General features: G+C 55.1%; 3 protein-coding genes across 10 annotated transcripts in view; 2 read left to right on the top strand and 1 right to left on the bottom strand.

Moving 5' to 3' along the window:
• Positions 1–3098, top strand: part of DGCR2 (DiGeorge syndrome critical region gene 2) — a 67203-nt gene extending 64105 nt beyond the window's left edge. For 6 of the 7 annotated variants that reach the window (XM_016187157.2, XM_007520770.3, XM_016187156.2 and 3 more), the window contains one exon: positions 411–3098. In XM_016187157.2, coding sequence (XP_016042643.1) covers positions 411–658 — 248 coding nt within the window. In that variant the 3' untranslated portion in view covers positions 659–3098. The remainder of the gene's footprint in view (positions 1–410) is intronic. The other variant, XM_060195012.1, reaches the window with a different exon arrangement.
• A 145-nt stretch (positions 3099–3243) lies between these two features.
• Positions 3244–8445, top strand: LOC103111529 (carbonic anhydrase 15-like). 2 transcript variants are annotated; one of them, XM_016187143.2, is made up of 9 exons: positions 5145–5175; positions 5393–5428; positions 5515–5606; positions 5960–6130; positions 6821–6981; positions 7082–7174; positions 7742–7808; positions 7906–8072; positions 8169–8445. In XM_016187143.2, exons 4-9 carry the CDS (start codon positions 5980–5982, stop codon positions 8397–8399), a joined length of 870 nt encoding a protein of 289 aa, XP_016042629.1. In that variant the 5' UTR covers positions 5145–5175; positions 5393–5428; positions 5515–5606; positions 5960–5979; the 3' UTR covers positions 8400–8445. The 2 variants fall into 2 exon arrangements, with proteins under 2 accessions (XP_007520877.1, XP_016042629.1); XM_007520815.3 differs by lacking the exon at positions 5515–5606 and having other exon boundaries at positions 3244–5194.
• Positions 8446–8946: 501 nt separating this feature from the next.
• Positions 8947–10543, bottom strand: LOC132539481 (protein FAM246A-like). Its single transcript, XM_060195029.1, has 3 exons — positions 9629–10543; positions 9243–9366; positions 8947–9212 (listed from the first exon to the last, which is right to left on the bottom strand). The coding sequence occupies exon 1, from the start codon at positions 10433–10435 to the stop codon at positions 9764–9766; it is 672 nt and encodes a 223-aa protein (XP_060051012.1). The 5' UTR covers positions 10436–10543; the 3' UTR covers positions 8947–9212; positions 9243–9366; positions 9629–9763.
• Positions 10544–15882: the final 5339 nt, after the last annotated feature.

Genomic DNA, 15882 nt, shown 5'->3' with positions numbered 1-15882 from the left:
GCTAGTACCACTCCTGTATTTGTGGGGTAGAAAAGACTTGGACTTGGTCCCTACCTCAGAACACAGATGTCACAAAACTGCTGTTAGGGGGACTGGGATAGAATAAACTTTTTGTAAGGGTGCCACTGGGGGAGTGGGGGTGGGAGGGAGAGCAGGTGCCAACCACCTCTGGGGACCAGGAGGCAGGGAGTGTAGGGAATGGGTCTTCATGCCCTGGAGCTTTCAGAAAACCTGTAGTGGTGAGGAGCAGACACTGTGGTATAAGGGAACCACCATAGAGCCTCCCTTCTTCAAGCTCTACAGAGCCCCAGGTCATCTGCAGGACCTCTTGCTGTGACCCCAGCTCCTGAGTTCTCTGCTTCACATCTGTGTGCACACTGTGTGGTCTGACACCCTTCTGTCTCCTGCAGATAATGATGCCTTTGAGCCAGCACAGGCTGGCCCTCCAGGGGACGGTGGTGGTGAAGGTGCATTGTCTCAGCGCCTGGAGCAGCCTCTGCCCCCAGGTGCCTCTCTGACAGACCTGGAAGATTCAACTGATAGCAGCAGTACCCTGCTTGTGCCCCCTGACTCCACCCAGAACGGGAGCACCCCAGCCACAGAGGCCCTGCCCGGGGGAGGCTGCCACAGCCGCAGTTCCCTCAACACCGTGGTGTAGAGGCTGCCCTGACCCTCGGCCCCATTGGGCAAGGAGCACCTGTTTGCGATGGAGAAAACACTGATTCCCCAAGGGAGACTTGAGGGCCCGTGTGAGCCCAGATCCACCCGCACTGCGCCTGCCCACTGAGGGCACGGGTGGGATGAGAGACCTGCTTGGCCTCCCGTGAGAACGAGCACCTCACCAAGTCTCCCCGAGGCCTTCACAAACATGCCTAGCTTTGGGTCACTGTCTCTTTCTTTTTAAAATGGCAGAAGAATGACGAAGTTTGTTCAGACCATATGTTTCAGAAGTAGGGAACAAAAATAAGGTGCTGTGACCATGGGTAGGGATGTTGGTAGCTGCTCTGTGGAGCCCATCATCCAGAGTCATCTGCTACATACTCCCTGAGCAGCTAGTATACAGAGCTGCCACAGCCTGTTTCTCCCGCCACTGTGCAGGAGTGGCATCCTGTGCCAGTGTGTCTGTAGACTGTCAGTATTGTGTAGGCAGTGGGTCTGCTCTGTTAGCTGCTCTGGGTACCTCCCCAGCTCCTGCTGTGAACATCAGGGATGAGCCTGTGCTGGCTGGGGTTGGCCTGCACTTCTGGCCAGGTAGCTTGGAAGGAGGTTGAGCTCTACTCTTACTGTTCCTGCTGGGCTCTGTGAAGCCCAGGGCTGCAGGAGGAGCATTACTCTCCTCACCAGTTTTCTCCTGGCATTGCTGTGCATGGCTCCCAGGCCCCACCAGACAAGTGGCTCAGGGGTGGGGCATGAGTGCATGAGTGTCTCAGCTCTGCTAGCCTCTGCAGCCCACCTCCTGTTGAACTTACCCCTAGGCCTGCCCCACTTTGTTTGTGCCATAGAGGGTTTTTCTGGGGGGAGGGAAGGGGTGGCTTAAATCCTGGGCTGTGTCCATCCCCCCAAAGTCCACTTCTTACACACCACCATCCCCATTGGCGCTTCATGCCCAGTGGCCGCATGCCACCTCTTCGTCATCCCCAGCAGCTCGGGGGCAATCGGGCCCTGCCTGGGGGCCTTTTGACTGAGGGACCGGCTCCTTTGCTGTGGTTTTTATCTCCCAGCATAGGGCTTTGAGCATTTCTGAGGTTTGGAGATTAAGCGGGTTCTGTGCGATTTTTAGCACATCCATATCTTTTCTATGTTGAATGTCTGCATCTTCTATCTCTCTGTGTGTGTGTGTGTGTGTGTGTGTGTGTGTGTGTGTGTGTGTGCGTGCGCGTGTGTGTGTCTCCAAGTGTTTGCAGATGATAGTGGTACGTGGATGCTGGGGTGGGATTAAGGCAAGGACTTAACTGAGTGCAGAGCCCTGCTCCCCCTTACAGCCTTTCCAAGGCCAGCTGCATTGGGGCTGGGGCCGACTGGAAGCGGGTGCTTCTGGTGCTTTGTGATGACAGACCTTAGTGACCTGGTCCAGCTTCAGGCATGTTCTCACATGGGTGTGAGGCCCTTTTCTCCCATGTGGAAGGGGGCCCTGGAGTTGCCCCACTTTTGTTCCCAGGTTTGGCCAGAGGTGTGACTTGTCTGACAGCAGGCCACATGCTTCGGGGGACTCGGCCAAGTGGGCCCACATTCCCCTTGCTGACAAGCTGGCACTTCTTTGAGAACGGCATCCTGGGAATGTGTGCTCTGAGCTGCTGCTGAAGACAAAGCAGGAAGCTGACTTGTTAGGGCTAAGGTGGCAGAGCAGGTCATGGCCCTTGCTGGTGTATGGGGGAGGGCCCTGGGCATGACAGTTTTGGAACTCTGGACCTGACCAATAGCTCATGTTCCCTCCCAGCCCCAGCGTCTCTGGCTCAGGTCTCAGAAATGTATGGGGCAAGGTAGCTGGCACAAGATGTGTGGCACTGGGGAACTTTGGGGAACACATGACTGCTGGGCCCAGTTGGGCATGTTAGAGGGACTGGCGATGGAGGGGTGGTCTGAAGCAGCCCATAGGGGCTGTAAAGGGTGGGCCTGCTTACCCGCCCAGGTTTCTGGTAAGGGTGTGCAGCCTACCAAGCAGAAGGCCTGTGGGTAGCACTGCCTTGCACCTGTACCTGCTGTGTCTGCAGGAGTTGGTACCCCTAGACCCAAGCTCTGCTGAAGGGTGTTTGGGAGGGAGGTGGGTGTTTGCCCAGCTGTGGTCCTCCAGCCCAATTCCCCTTCATGAGATCAGCTGTATTCTGTGGTCCAACAAGGGGCACTGTGAAAGTCCTGGCAGAGACGTGTGCACTTGTGAGAGACAGGCCCTACTTGCCCCATGAGCCCTGGGCCCCAGCACCTGCCTGGGGGGAGGTGGAAGCAAGTACTGTACATTGCCTTGATGCCTGTTTTTATGTTTTCCTTTCACTGAGGGTTTTTAGTTTGGGTTTATTTTTGGTCGGGTTGACACTAATCCTTTTCTTAAGATGTTGTGAGAATCATTTCATCCAAATGCCAAATAAATTTGTGTTCTGGAAGAGTGTGATCAGTTTTTGGTGCCATATCAGCTGGGGCCCAGGCCCAGGGCAGAAATGAGTAGATGGAGTTAGCCTACTCCTATCTTGTCTCCAACAGAGATCTTTTAAATAATCTCCCACTTGAAGGCCTTTGTTATTTTTAAATTTTTAAAAAATTTATTTTTATTCCCTTTTGTTGCCCTTGTTGTTTTATTGTTGTAGTTATTATTGTTGTTGTTATTCATGTTGTCATTGTTGGATAGGACAGAGAGAAATGGAGAGAGGAAGGGATGACAGGGGGAGAGAAAGACAGACACCTGCAGACCTGCTTCACCGCTTGTTAAGTGACCCCTCCGGCAGGTGGGGAGCCGGGGGCTAGAACCAGGATCCTTATGCCGGTCCTTGTACTTTGCACCACGTGCGCTTAACCCGCTGCGCTACCGCCAGACTCTCTTAGTCTTTTTTTTTTTTTTTTTATTGTCTTTGTTTATTGGATAGAGACAGCCAAAAGAGGGAAGGGGTTGATAGGGAGAGAGACAGAGACACCTGTAGCTCTGCTTCACCGCTTGTGAAGCTTTCCCCTTACAGGTGGGGACTGGGGGCTTAAACATGGATCCTTGTGCATTGTAACATGTGCACTCAACCAGGTGTGCTACCACCCGCCCCCCCCTTTTTTTTTTTACTAGAGCACTTATCAGCTCTGGCTTATGGTGGTGCAGAGGACTGAACCTAGGACTTAAGAACTTCAAGCATGAGAGTCTCTTTGCATAACTATTCTGCTATCTACTCCTGGCCCAAGGTCTGGCTTAGGCCTTTGGCTGAGCCCACAAGCTCACCATCCTAACCCAGCCTCCCAGGTAAATTCTCTACAGCTAGATAGGCAAAGGGTCTGACCTCAGAATCAGTGAGTCCTTGGGCTTCTAGGAGACACCCCCCTCATCTGTAAACACCTGTGGGGTTTATCCTTGGGCTACCTACCAGACACCATCAACATCATAGACAGCCCCACCACCACCTAGAGACCACCTCCCTTTCCCTATAGTGGGAAGAGTCCAGTCTTGGAAATTGAAGGAAGACGGGGTCGAAACTGCTCACACACCCCCCCCCCCCCATACACACACACAAGCCTCTCTTGGCTACATGGAGGCAGAAAAGTCAGAACCCCAGTTTCTAGGAGAGCAGACGGGCTCTGGCTAAAGCCTGGGATCTTGGAAGGCCAGAGCCCCCACCAGGATGGGATGGAGGCAGTCAGCTGTGGCTTCCTGGGACCCTTTGCTGGACTGGCCCGCTGAAAGAGGGCACCTCAAAAACTGTTCTCGTGGTCCAGGAGATGGTACAGTGGCTAAGGCACTAGACTCTCAAGCATGAGGTCCTGAGTTCAATCCCCATCAGCACATATACCAGAGTGACATCTGGTTCTTTCTCTCCTATCTCATTAATAAATAAATAAAATCTTAAAAAAAAAAAAAAAAAAAAAAACCTGTTCTCATCCCATCTTTCCTCAGCTAAGAGGGAGGTGGTGGCACCAGTGGAGAGGAGGCTGTGGTCTTGGGAATCCCAGGCCCACAATGGACAATGGAGAGGACAGATGGCCTCCCCACCTGAGCTTCACCAAGCCAAGGGTTCAGGAATACAAGCGCCTACCCCTACCTACCCCTTCTAACCCCCGCATGAAGTTCCATCCTTGTTAGTGGTTTTGGCAGTCAGTCCTGGGTACTAATCTCCATTTCCTCATCTCAAATGGGCATAGTAATTGCCCTCCCCGTGACTAATTGGGGAAGTCTGTATAAAGCACTCAGCTTGGGTAAATGCCAGTGGTCAGTGCTGGCACACAGCCCTGGGATCAGGGCATGTGTCTAATGAGTCTGGATCTGTCTTCCCTGCCGGTGGCCTGACGGTGTGCCACCCCTCCACCCCCTTCCATGTGGCCAGCCTGTGAGCCCACAGGACTTAGCCACACCCCTAGCCCACCCCACCAACAAATAGCCGGCAGCTGCCTGCTTTGCCCTGCCACTTTCCAGTCCTCCCAAGTCACGGCCAGCACCACACCATGAGGTCCTTAGAGCTGGTACTGATCTTCCTGTCTGTGCTGCTGCTGGTGTGTGCAGACCCAGAGGGTAAGTGTTGAGACTCTGCCATCTGCCCTTCCTGGCTGCTCCCCAACTCCCCCTCAATCCTGCCACTGGGACGTTTCCTTTGGGAAGATGGTGACGTCCTGGCAACAAAGGAGGATCAAAGGCTTGGACTCTGGCTGGACTGAAGAGGGGGTCTGGACAGTAGTCTTAACTCACCCCCCCCCCACCCACTGTCCACAGGTACCTGGTGCTACGACTCCCAGGACCCTAAGTGTGGTGAGGACAGTGTCATGTGAGGCCGGGAGGGGTCAGTCTGTTCTGTGGTCGGGGTTCTGCATGCTGCTCCCCTGTGGTCTCTGCAGGTTTTTGGTTGTGGTGGCTGGGTATACATGTGGCTGTCCCTCTGAGTGTGTCTGAGTCTCTGGCTGCTGTGGTCTCTAGCTGCTCATATCAGGTGGGGCCTAAAAGCCTACTGGTGTGGTGAGCCCAGGTATAAGATAGTAGGAGATCCCAGGTGTGGTGTCTGTGACCATGTGCCAGGAGACCCCTCCTACCTCCTTCCCTGTGGGAAGTCTGCCTGCAGATGACTGTGGGTCCATGTGGCCTCAGGTGGCATCTGTCTGTGTTGACCAGGCCAGACTGAAGCAGAGGGGGTGAGTGGCAGTTTGACCTCTCCAAATATGTGGGGACAGCAGGGAGGAGCTTTCTGAGGCTGGGTACTTCTCTTGTATGTGCAGGACCACCTACCTCTGTATACCCCACGTAGCCTCCTCAGCCCCCTACAAACCCTAGAGTTTATTCCTTCAGGCCCCACTCACTGGAAGGAGATGGCCCCTGCCTGTGGAGGCCCAGCCCAGTCCCCCATCAATATTGACCTTCACCTGGTCCAGCGGGACCCCACCCTCAGACCCTTCATCTTCCAAGGCTATGATTTAGCACCTCCAGGCCCATGGACCCTGGAAAATGATGGACATACAGGTCAGTATCCTGTGACCACCAGAATTCCCCACCAGATAAGGGCAGGAACCCCAAGCAAGTGTTAGAAATACACACACACACACACACACACACACACACACACACACACACACACACACACACCAGGTTTTCCCAAAGGCCATAAGACACCACAGAGGGGAGAGGAACCCTCACATAAAGAGTTACTGTAAGAAAACTCACAGATACAAGAAGAGAAAGATAGGCAGGCCCCTGGGGACCTGGAGCTGGAGCTGCTGTCAAAAACCACAGCCTCTGGACTAGGGAGATAGTGTAATGGTTCTGCAAATGACCTGCATGCCCAGAAATAGCTAGGAATCTCTGAGGATGGGCGATCCCCATAAAAATTGACATCTCCCCAAATGGCTCCATACACAGATCAAGAGGACTAGGAATCAGGCCAGGTGGTATATCAGAACCCCCACAGCACCAAGTGGCCCTGAGCCACCACCACACAGGGTTTGGGGTGAGGACTCCAGCAGGCAGAGGGCTGCCCTCACTCCCCCTTGCAGGGCAGTGGCTTCCATTGTAGTCTGTGAAGTCCCGTGCCCATTGGCAGCAGCAAGGTCTGGACACCTCTGGCTTCCTGGAGGCCCAACAGCCATCATCTGTGCTGGAATGACATAGGGTGGCCAGGTGGGTGGAGAGTGAGGGTGTGTCCCCTGCCCTCAGTACTACTCCACGTGGACACTGGTCCACAGAGCCATCTGGAGATGCGGGGCGCTGGGCTGCCACTGCCTGCCTACCGCGCACTGCAGCTGCACTTCCACTGGGGGCGACCTGGAAGAGAAGGCTCAGAGCATAGTCTGGATGGGCATCGCCACCCCATGGAGGTGGGCTAGGGCATGGGGCTGGATGGGAGGGCATCAGCATGCCCAGGGGGAGGCATGGGAAGGGTAATGGACACCTCTTTTGGCCTGTGTCCCCCTCCAGATGCATGTGGTCCACATGAACACGCGGTACCAGAGTGTGGGGGAGGCACGGGGCCACCCTGATGGACTGGCAGTGCTGGCCGTGCTGCTGGCGGTAAGAGGGTGGCATGCAACTTCCAGCAGGGGAGCAGAAGTGATGTGATGGGCTATACTCAGAAAGGGGTCCATGGAGGTCTCTGGGGTGGAGGGGGCAGCTGAGGGGTCTGTGGGTTATAGCATTGAACGTGGGAGGGGGCATCAGGTAGAGTGCACAAGCACTTGTTACCATGCACAAGCACCAGGGTTCAAGCCCCTGGTTCCCACTTGCAGAGGGAAAGCTTCACAAGTGGTGGGACAGTGCTTCAAGTGTCTCCTCTATCAATTTGTCTCTATATAAAAAAAAGTAAATAAACAAATAGGGGGAGAAGACCACGGGTGGATTCATCATGTAAGCACTAAGCCCCAGAGATAACCCTAGAGATGAAAATATATAATAATTACAATAATGATAACCTAAAAAAGAAGGGGGGACCAGTGTGGAGTCATGGACCCCTAACCTACCTCCCAGACCCTCTTTTCAATGAAGTTTCCCTAGACCCTCCTTCAAGTTCCTCCCTCACCCCACCCTGTGGCCATCCCTTGCTCAGCTCTTTTCACCTGGTGCCCCCCACCTCCACCCCAGGAGCAGGACTCAGACAATGCCAACTTCTCCACACTTGTGTCCAGCTTAAAGAATGTGTCTGCACCTGGTGAGAGGCTGGAGGGAAATCCCAGTGTGTGTGTGTGGGGGGGTCACTCTGAGCAGTGGGAGACCAGTGCCAGTCCCACTTCTCCTCCCCTGCTCAGGGCTCTCCGTGACCCTAGCATCCACCTTCCCGCTGGCCTCACTGCTGCCGGGTGCCTCTGGCCTCCGTCGATACTACCGCTACTCGGGGTCGCTGACCACACCTGGCTGTGAGCCTGCAGTGCTCTGGACAGTTTTCCAGGACACGGTGCCTATAGGACGAGCACAGGTGCAACCACTCCCCCTTCCTTCCCTGGAAGTCTGCCCTTCCTTCCTTCTCCCACTCCCTGCCCTTCTCCTGAGCCGCCTTTGCCCACACCCTCAGGTGGTCCAGTTCCAGACTGTGCCCCGGGCCAGCCCCCTGGGTTCCCGGCTTGAGCCGCTCACCGAGAACTTCCGCCCACAGCAGCCTCTGGGTGGACGCAGAGTCTCTGCTTCCCCAGCTGCTTCCATCCGTGCAGCAGGCTCAATCCCTGCCCCCCCACTGGTCTATGCCTATGCCAGTGGAGCTCTGCTGGGCCTGAGGCTCTGCCTGGTGCTCCAGCAGGGACCCTAGGATCCAGACTGATTTCTTTCTCCCACAATAAAGGACACTGACCTTGGCCTCTTGTGGCTTGAGGGAAAGGTGGGCATGACTGGGCATGGTGCCTTTCCCACTGAAGCAAGAATCAAGAGCTCAGTGTGTCTGTCACACCCAAGTACTTCCACATCCAGCTTCATACACTGATCCAAAATCTCCAGGTTCTTCCCAGAGGAAGAAGATGCTCCCACTTCCACCTTAGTTATGTCCAAATGTCTCGGTCAGATCTTAGGAACACCACCTGGGGGGGGGGGGGCAGGAGGTGGTGCACCCAGTTAAGTGCACATGGTACTAAGTGCAAAGACCCACACCTGTAAGGATCCAGGTTTGAGCTCCCCACCTGCAGGGGCAATGCTTTACAGGTCTGCAGGTCTCTAGCTCTATCTCCCTCTCCAATATCTCTGTTCTATCCAATAAAATGGAATAAATGGCCTCCAGGAGCAGTGGAATCATAGTGCTGGCACCAAGCCCCAGGGATAACCCTGGAGGGGAAAAAAAAAGAAAAAAGGTAAATACCACCTGGTAAAGCCCAAGATGAAATATTTTATTTAAAAAATACTAAGCTTGCCTCAGGACACTAATTATATGATGACACCAGCTGGCTTCTCTTCCAACCAGAGGTCAGACAGAAAGGCTGTTGGTTCCAAGCCCTGTTGCAGGCTGTGCTGGCTGGTGGGTCCCTCCCAGTGACTAGGACAGCTGGTAATGGGCTGTCTGTTCCAGACGAAACAACTCCAGTGATCCTCTGGGAAGTTAGGCTGTGCAGTCTTGAGACCAGGCTGACATTTGCTGCAGAGACACTGTGCTTGAGGTGGCTACGTGCAGGGCCGGGTGTCCTTGGCTGATGTTACTCACTGTCTTATGAGTCCAAGGACACAGACGAGCAGAGTGGAACCGGTTGGGCCGCCATCTGTGATGATGTCCCCATGTCACGGAGACACTCCTGAATGACATACACTGAGTGGCAGTGTCCCATGGAGAACCCAGGGTTATTGCTGGGGCTTGGTGCCTGCACTACGAATTCACTGCTCCTGGAGGCCATTATTCCCCATTTTTGTTTCCCATTTTGTTGCCCCAACAGTCCACATGCCCCTGGTGTCTGCGGCATGTGTGTGGGTCACACAGAGTCCTGCCCGCCCCCCACCCCAGGACCTTAAACATATACAGCAGCCTGGCCCATGCCCTCCCCGAGGGCACCCCCTCACCAGCTCAGCCTGTCCAGCCGCGACAGTCAGCGGGATGGGGCAGCCCCCAAGCTCTGTCTCCGTCCTCTCCAGGACGCGCTCCGCAAGGGCCCGGCTGTCTGTCCACCCGCGCGCTTTCCCCAGGCCGGGCCCCCTTCAGTCCCCGCTGCCCTGCAGGGTCCCAGGCGGCACTGGCGTTTTCTTGAAGTTCTTGCGGGCCGGGTCGTCGGGGGCGGGCTCGGTGGGCCTAGAGGTGGCGGCCAGGGCATGCACGGAGCCGAGGGTGCGTAGCAGGGCCTGGGCGCGGGGCGCGGGGCGCGGGGCGCGGGGCTCGCGGCGTGCGGGCGGCTGCAGTGGCGGCGACGGCGGGAGCAGGGCGCGCAGGGCGACCAGCTCGGCCCGCAGCTCGGCCCGCAGCGCCTCCAGCCCTGCGCCTAACTCTGCGCGCACGGCCGCCAGTCCCTCCTGCAGCCGCCGCTCGCTCACCTCCAGGACGCCCGCCGGGTAGGTGGCGCCCCCGCGAGGCTCCCCACACACCGAGCACACCGAGCCGCCGCTGCGTGCGCTTGCTCGCTCCCCGGGCCCCGCGCCGGCCCCCGCGCGCTCCACCACTCGCAGCAGCCGCGGCGCTTCGGCCCGCGCCGCCGCCTCGGCCCGGAGCTGACCCCGCAGGCGGGCCAGGCGGCCCGGACCGCGCGCTTCTTCCGGGCCCGGCCCATTGGGCTGCGGCCCCGGGTCCCGCCGCCGGCCCGCCGCGCGCTTCAGCGCCTCGCTCGCCCCGTACGCGCCGCGCGCTTGCACCCACGGGCGCCCGGGCTCCGTAGCCATCCGCGCCGCGAGTGGCTGCTGCCGCCGCCGGGGGCCGGGGCCGCGCTGCTCGGGACGCCGGACCGTAGCCTAGCTACAGCCCGCCGGGGAGGGCGGCTGTGGGAACCAGCTGGGTCCCGGGGGATCGCGCCTGGGGCCCGGGGAACCCCGGCGGGTAACATCGGGGCCTGGAGCTCCCAGTGGGAGAGGCCTCGGGCATGCGTATGCGGGGCCCGGCGTGGGGCTTGGCGGAGGGTCCGGGGGTGCACGGCCTGTGTCCCAGCTGCATCCCCATCACAGCCACGGAGCCACTGCCCAGAGCCCCTGCCCTCTGTGCACCCGCGGTGCACGGCTTCACTTTGGGGTGGGCACCGCCTCCACTGGTGCTTGTGTCCCCAGGGGTGTCTGGACCCAAGGCGGCTGCCAGTCTTCTCTATTTATTTTTAAAGATTTTATTTATTTACTAATGAGAAAGATAAGAGGAGAGAAAGAACCAGTCATCACTCTGGTATATGTGCTGCCGGGGATTGAACTCTGGACCTCACGCTTGAATGTCCAATGCTTTATCCACTATGCCACCTCTCAGACCACTATTTATTCTTTTTTTTTTTTTCCTCCAGGGTTATTGCTGGGGCTGGGTTATTGCCTGCACTACAAATCCACTGCTCCTGGAGGCCATTTTTTTTCTCTTTTGTTGCCCATGTTTTGTATCATTGTTATTATTGTTGTTATTGCTGTCACTGTTGTTGGATAGGACAGAAAGAGAGGAGGGGAAGACGGGGGTGGGGGGAGACACCTGCAGACCTGCTTCACTGCTTGTAAGGCGACGCCCATGCAGGTGGGGAACGGGGGCTCTAATTGGGATCCCTATGCGGGTCCCAGCGCTTTGCGCCATGTGTGCTTAACCCACTGCGCTAATCACCTAGCCCCTATTTATTTATTTTTACCGCAGGGGTTATTACTAGGACTCTACCTGCTGGATCCCACCACTCATAGCAGGTTTTTGTTTTGTTTTTCCCCATTAGGATGATCTCTGGTGCTCAGAGCTTTCAGGATAGATGACTCCACTGCACCCCTGTGCCTGTTTTTCTTCCTATTTTATTTCTTTTTCTTGTAGAGACAAATTGGAGTGAGGCGGTGGTACAACAGGTTAAGTGCACATATTACAGTGCACAAGAACCCAGGTTCAAGCCCCTGGTCTCCAGCTGCAAGAGGAAAGCTTCATAAGTGGTGAAGCAGGTTTACAGGTGTCTCTCTCCCTCTCAATTTCTCTGTCTCTATCCAATAACAAATAAATGAATAAATAAACAAACAAATAGAGGGAGGTATGGGGGTGGGAGAGAGAGACATTTGCAGCACTGCTCCACTGTGAGCTAGTGAAGCTTCCTCCTGTGGGTGGAAGCCAAGAGCTTGAACCCAGGTCCACACACATATGCTTGACCTGGTGTACCATCCTTTGTGTCCCCCCCCCCACTTATTTTTTCTAAGGTAGAATGAGAGCTAGGGAGAGAGACATCACCACACTGCCTCCTTATGCAGTGGTGAGGGCACTGGAACCTGGTGTGAGGTAAAGTGTGCATTTTATTGGGTGAACTGTTAACCCCTCTGGCCCCCACAGCCTTGTCTCCTTTTAGCTCCTCTAACCTTCTTCACTCCTCTGGGCCTAGGCAGAAGTGACTCTTCTAAAAAAAATAAATAAATAAAAGAAAATAAAAGAAAAACAAGCAAACAAAGAAGTGACTCTCCTGCCTGGAATGACCCACCCTCCATTATCTGGCAGCTTGTACTCACCTCTTTTGTGCAGGCTTCCTTGACATCTCCACTCCAGCAGGTAGCACTGCAGCACCCCCACAGTGGTATTGAAGTGGGTCTCTGTTCCCTGCTCACCTGTAGGGGTTCCCTCAGGTACAGGTCAAGTCACCAAGAACCCAGCAATGCTGAACACACTGGGTCTGGGGGAAGGAGCAGATGGATCAGGAAATCTGAGGCTGCCCCCTAACCCTGTGGCCAACCCATCCTCCTCCTCCTCAGTCTAGACCATCCCTGCATAGTCCCCAGATACCTGCTTGCCTTCTGTGGAACCCCCTTGACTGCCACACCCCATGCTTTCTCACCCCTGGGCCTTCACCTGGGCAGTGCTGCCCAGATTCCACACAGGAGCCTGGCAGAGTGCTGTTGGCCCCTCTGGAGGTTAGGGTTCCCTCCCCCAGTGTGTGGGTTTCATTGCACCCTGGAGGCTAGTTAGGACTCTGGGTGCCTTGGGGCCTCCCCAGCAAATCATGTGGAAGGAGAACATGGTCTGGATCCAGGCTGGGCCTAGAGAGGAGATGGTGTGACAGTCACCAGGGGCCTATGTCCCCAGGTAGCTGTGTGTATGAGGGAGGGAGGGAGGGAGGGAGAGAAAGTGGGAGAGAGGCTGGGTGTGTGGTTGTCGACCCTATTCTCTGGCAACATTGGTCCAGGCCATTGGAAAGAGTCAGAACCCTCCATCATTTACTCACTCAACCCTTTCCTCTGGGAGCAGAGAGGGAGGGGAGAGTGTGGTGCTCTGCCAGCCCTTAGATCCCCTGTTCCTGCTGACTCACCTGCTCCATTGGGACCTCCAGCATCTGGTGCTGCTGATCCCTAGAGCCTCGTTAACCATACCCCCCCCCCACTCCCACCCCATAATTAAAATACTACTGACACAAGAGCCTTAGGTCCTGTCCCCTGTTCTGCTGGAGCCCAGCTGTGTGACCCAGAGACTGTGCTCTCTCTGAAATTCAGCAGTGAATTACTCCCCCCCCCCCACCCCCAAACAGGCAGGCAGCTAGGAGGGTAGGGGAGAGAGATTCTGGGTTTGCTTCACTCACAGCAGATAGGATGTGAGTGCCCATAGGGGTGCCTGGCAGAGGGACTGTGAGCTTCTTGTCCTGTGAGATTAATGATAGGCTAGTGGAGCAAAGTTTTTGCAGTGAGTAGCAGGTTATGGCAGGGATGGTAGATGTGGGGTTCAATGGCAGCGAGTCCTGAGGTCACAGGTATGAAGAAGATGGAATACAGGAGAGGGAGGGGATGTTCTGGGCCTGCAGTGGGTCTAGAGGAGGCTGCAGAGATGTGGGAGAGGCAGGAATGGGGCTGGTTTTGAGTCTCTGAGGTCAACTTCAGAGAGGGTCAGTAGCAGAGGGGCCCATCAGTGGTACATGCAGTAGAACACACATGTTATAAGGTGCAAAGACCAGGTTCAAGCCCCAGTCTCCACCAGCGTGAATGGCGAAGCCATGTGCAGGTGTCTCTCCCTCTGCTCTCTATTTTTTTCTGTTTTTACCCAAAAAAGAAAGAAAAAGAAAGAAAAAATATGCGTATAACTACTGGGAGTGGTGTATTTGTCATGCAAGCACCAAGTCCCAGAGATAACCATGGTGACAGTTAAAAGGGGGGGATTGGGAATGGGCAGATAGCTTAATGGTTAAGCATAAAAACTTTCATGCCTGAGGCTTTGAGATCCCAGGTTCAATCCCCATAAACCAGAGCTATGCAGTTCTCTGGTCTCTTTTTGTATCACTCCTTAAAACACACACACACACACACACACACACACACATATATATATATGTATACATGTACATATATATACATATATATGTATATATTAGTGGGGCATCTCAGGAGGTGGTACAGTGGATAAAACATTGACTTCTCATGCATGAGGTTACAGGTTTGATCCTGGGCATTGTTATGTGCATCTCTCTCCCTCCTTCCCTTCCTCTCTTCCTCTTCCTCCTTTAAAATTTTTTTTTTATCGGGAGTCAGGCAGTAGCGCAGCAGGTTAAGCGCAGGTGGTACAAAGCGCAAGAACTGGCAGAAGGATCCCAGTTTGAGCCCCTGGCTCCCCACCTGCAGGGGAGTCACTTCACAGGCAGTGAAGCAGGTCTGCAGGTGTCTATCTTTCTCTCCCCCTCTCTGTCTTCCCCTCCTCTCTCCATTTCTCTCTGTCCTAACAACGACGACATCAATAACAACAACAATAATAACTACAACAACAATAACAAAAGCAACAAGAAAGGAAAATAAATAATTAAAAAAATAAAAATTTTAATCTATTTTTTTATTATTGGATAGAGATAGAAATTGAGAGGGGAGGGAGATAGAGAGGGAGAGAGACAGAGAGACACCTGCAGCCCTACTTTACCACTTGCAAAGCTTTCCTCCTGCAGGTGGGGACCAGAGGCTTGAACCTGGGTCCTTGAGCACTGTAATGTCAGCACTTAACCAGGTGCACTACCACCTGGTCCCTTCTCTCTTACTATGTCCCATTCTCCCTCTCTCTCTTCCTCCTCCTCCTCCTTTTTCTTTCTCTCTCTCACTAATAAATGCATCTAAAAGAAAAGAGAACATGAGTGGAGGGCTGGGCAGAAGCTGAGACCTGGAGGTGAGAGATTGGGCTGCCAGGGGAGAGCAGGCTTGCCTTCTGTGGGACAGAGCTAGGAACTGGGTTGTACCTGCTGGCCAGGGGCTGTGGCTGCCCACAGACCTGAGCCCCTCACAGCTCAGCCCTGCTAGAGAGACATGCTGACTGGGGGACAAGAGGCTGGCTGTGTCTGGGGACCCCCAATTCCCATGGCTGTCCTTGAACCTGCACTAGCATGCAGACGAGCCTTCCCCCCACACAGACTGGCTGGGTGGTTAGGCCTTGCCACTCATTAACTCAGTGACGAGTTTCCTCACTCTGCTGCCCTTAGCCCTGGCAGCCTCCTAGAGAGGTTTATTGCCCAGAGCCCAAGGGTAGGTGGAAGCCAGGAGAAAGTTCAATGAGCGTGACTAGGCTCCCCCTCACCTTGCATGGGAAGGCCCCTGGTGGCCCCATACATGGAGTTGAGACTCCAGTAGTCTCAACAGTGTCTGCTTCCCTACCCATGAGGAAGGGCGAGGGGACCTTCAGCCACATATCACACCCAGGCCTGGCTCTGTGGAGGAGAAGCAGGTGGAGATTGCAACCATGATGCCAGGACAGGCCATCTGTGCAAGCCACCTGGCCTCAGAGCTGCAGAATAGGGTTTTTCCTAAGGGGCCTTCTTCCCAGTGGGGTGGGCCATGAGTCTTGGAGCTGGTCCTAGAGGGGTAGTGCCGCCTAGGGGTGTCAGTTTGGCTGTGTGCCTACTCTGGGGGCTGATTGTCTAGGCTTCTGCAGGGTCAAGGAATCTAGCCTGGGCTCTTAGGAAGGGCTGTCCAGACCCCCAAAACAGGCCACATAAGGATCCTCAGTAGACAGACTGGCAGACTGACTGGACCGTGGCTGTGAACTGGTTTATCCTGCCCCATGAGCCTCAGGCAGACCCCGGGGCCTGACCCTTATGTCCATCCACTTGTCAGAGCCCAGATGTCCTTGCTGATTAGGAGATGGCAAGGTCAGCAGATATGACAGAGGCCAGGATGGTACAGTGACAAGATAGACCTGAAGGACAGACCCTGGCCACAGATCCCCTGCG

The sequence above is a fragment of the Erinaceus europaeus genome, chromosome 1 (assembly GCF_950295315.1).
Source record: "Erinaceus europaeus chromosome 1, mEriEur2.1, whole genome shotgun sequence".
NCBI lineage: Eukaryota > Metazoa > Chordata > Mammalia > Eulipotyphla > Erinaceidae > Erinaceus > Erinaceus europaeus.
This window is presented reverse-complemented; position numbering and strand designations above follow the sequence as displayed.

Excerpts from the sequence above, each read along its gene's own strand:
- LOC132539481 (XM_060195029.1), bottom strand. The coding sequence starts at position 10,435 with ATGGCTACGGAGCCCGGGCGCCCGTGGGTGCAAGCGCGCGGCGCGTAC.
- LOC103111529 (XM_007520815.3), top strand. The coding sequence starts at position 5,128 with ATGAGGTCCTTAGAGCTGGTACTGATCTTCCTGTCTGTGCTGCTGCTG. Across the intron at positions 6,982-7,081 it reads GGCATCGCCACCCCATGGAG|ATGCATGTGGTCCACATGAA; the intron begins GTGGGCTAGGGC and ends GTCCCCCTCCAG. Across the intron at positions 7,809-7,905 it reads AAAGAATGTGTCTGCACCTG|GGCTCTCCGTGACCCTAGCA; the intron begins GTGAGAGGCTGG and ends TCCCCTGCTCAG.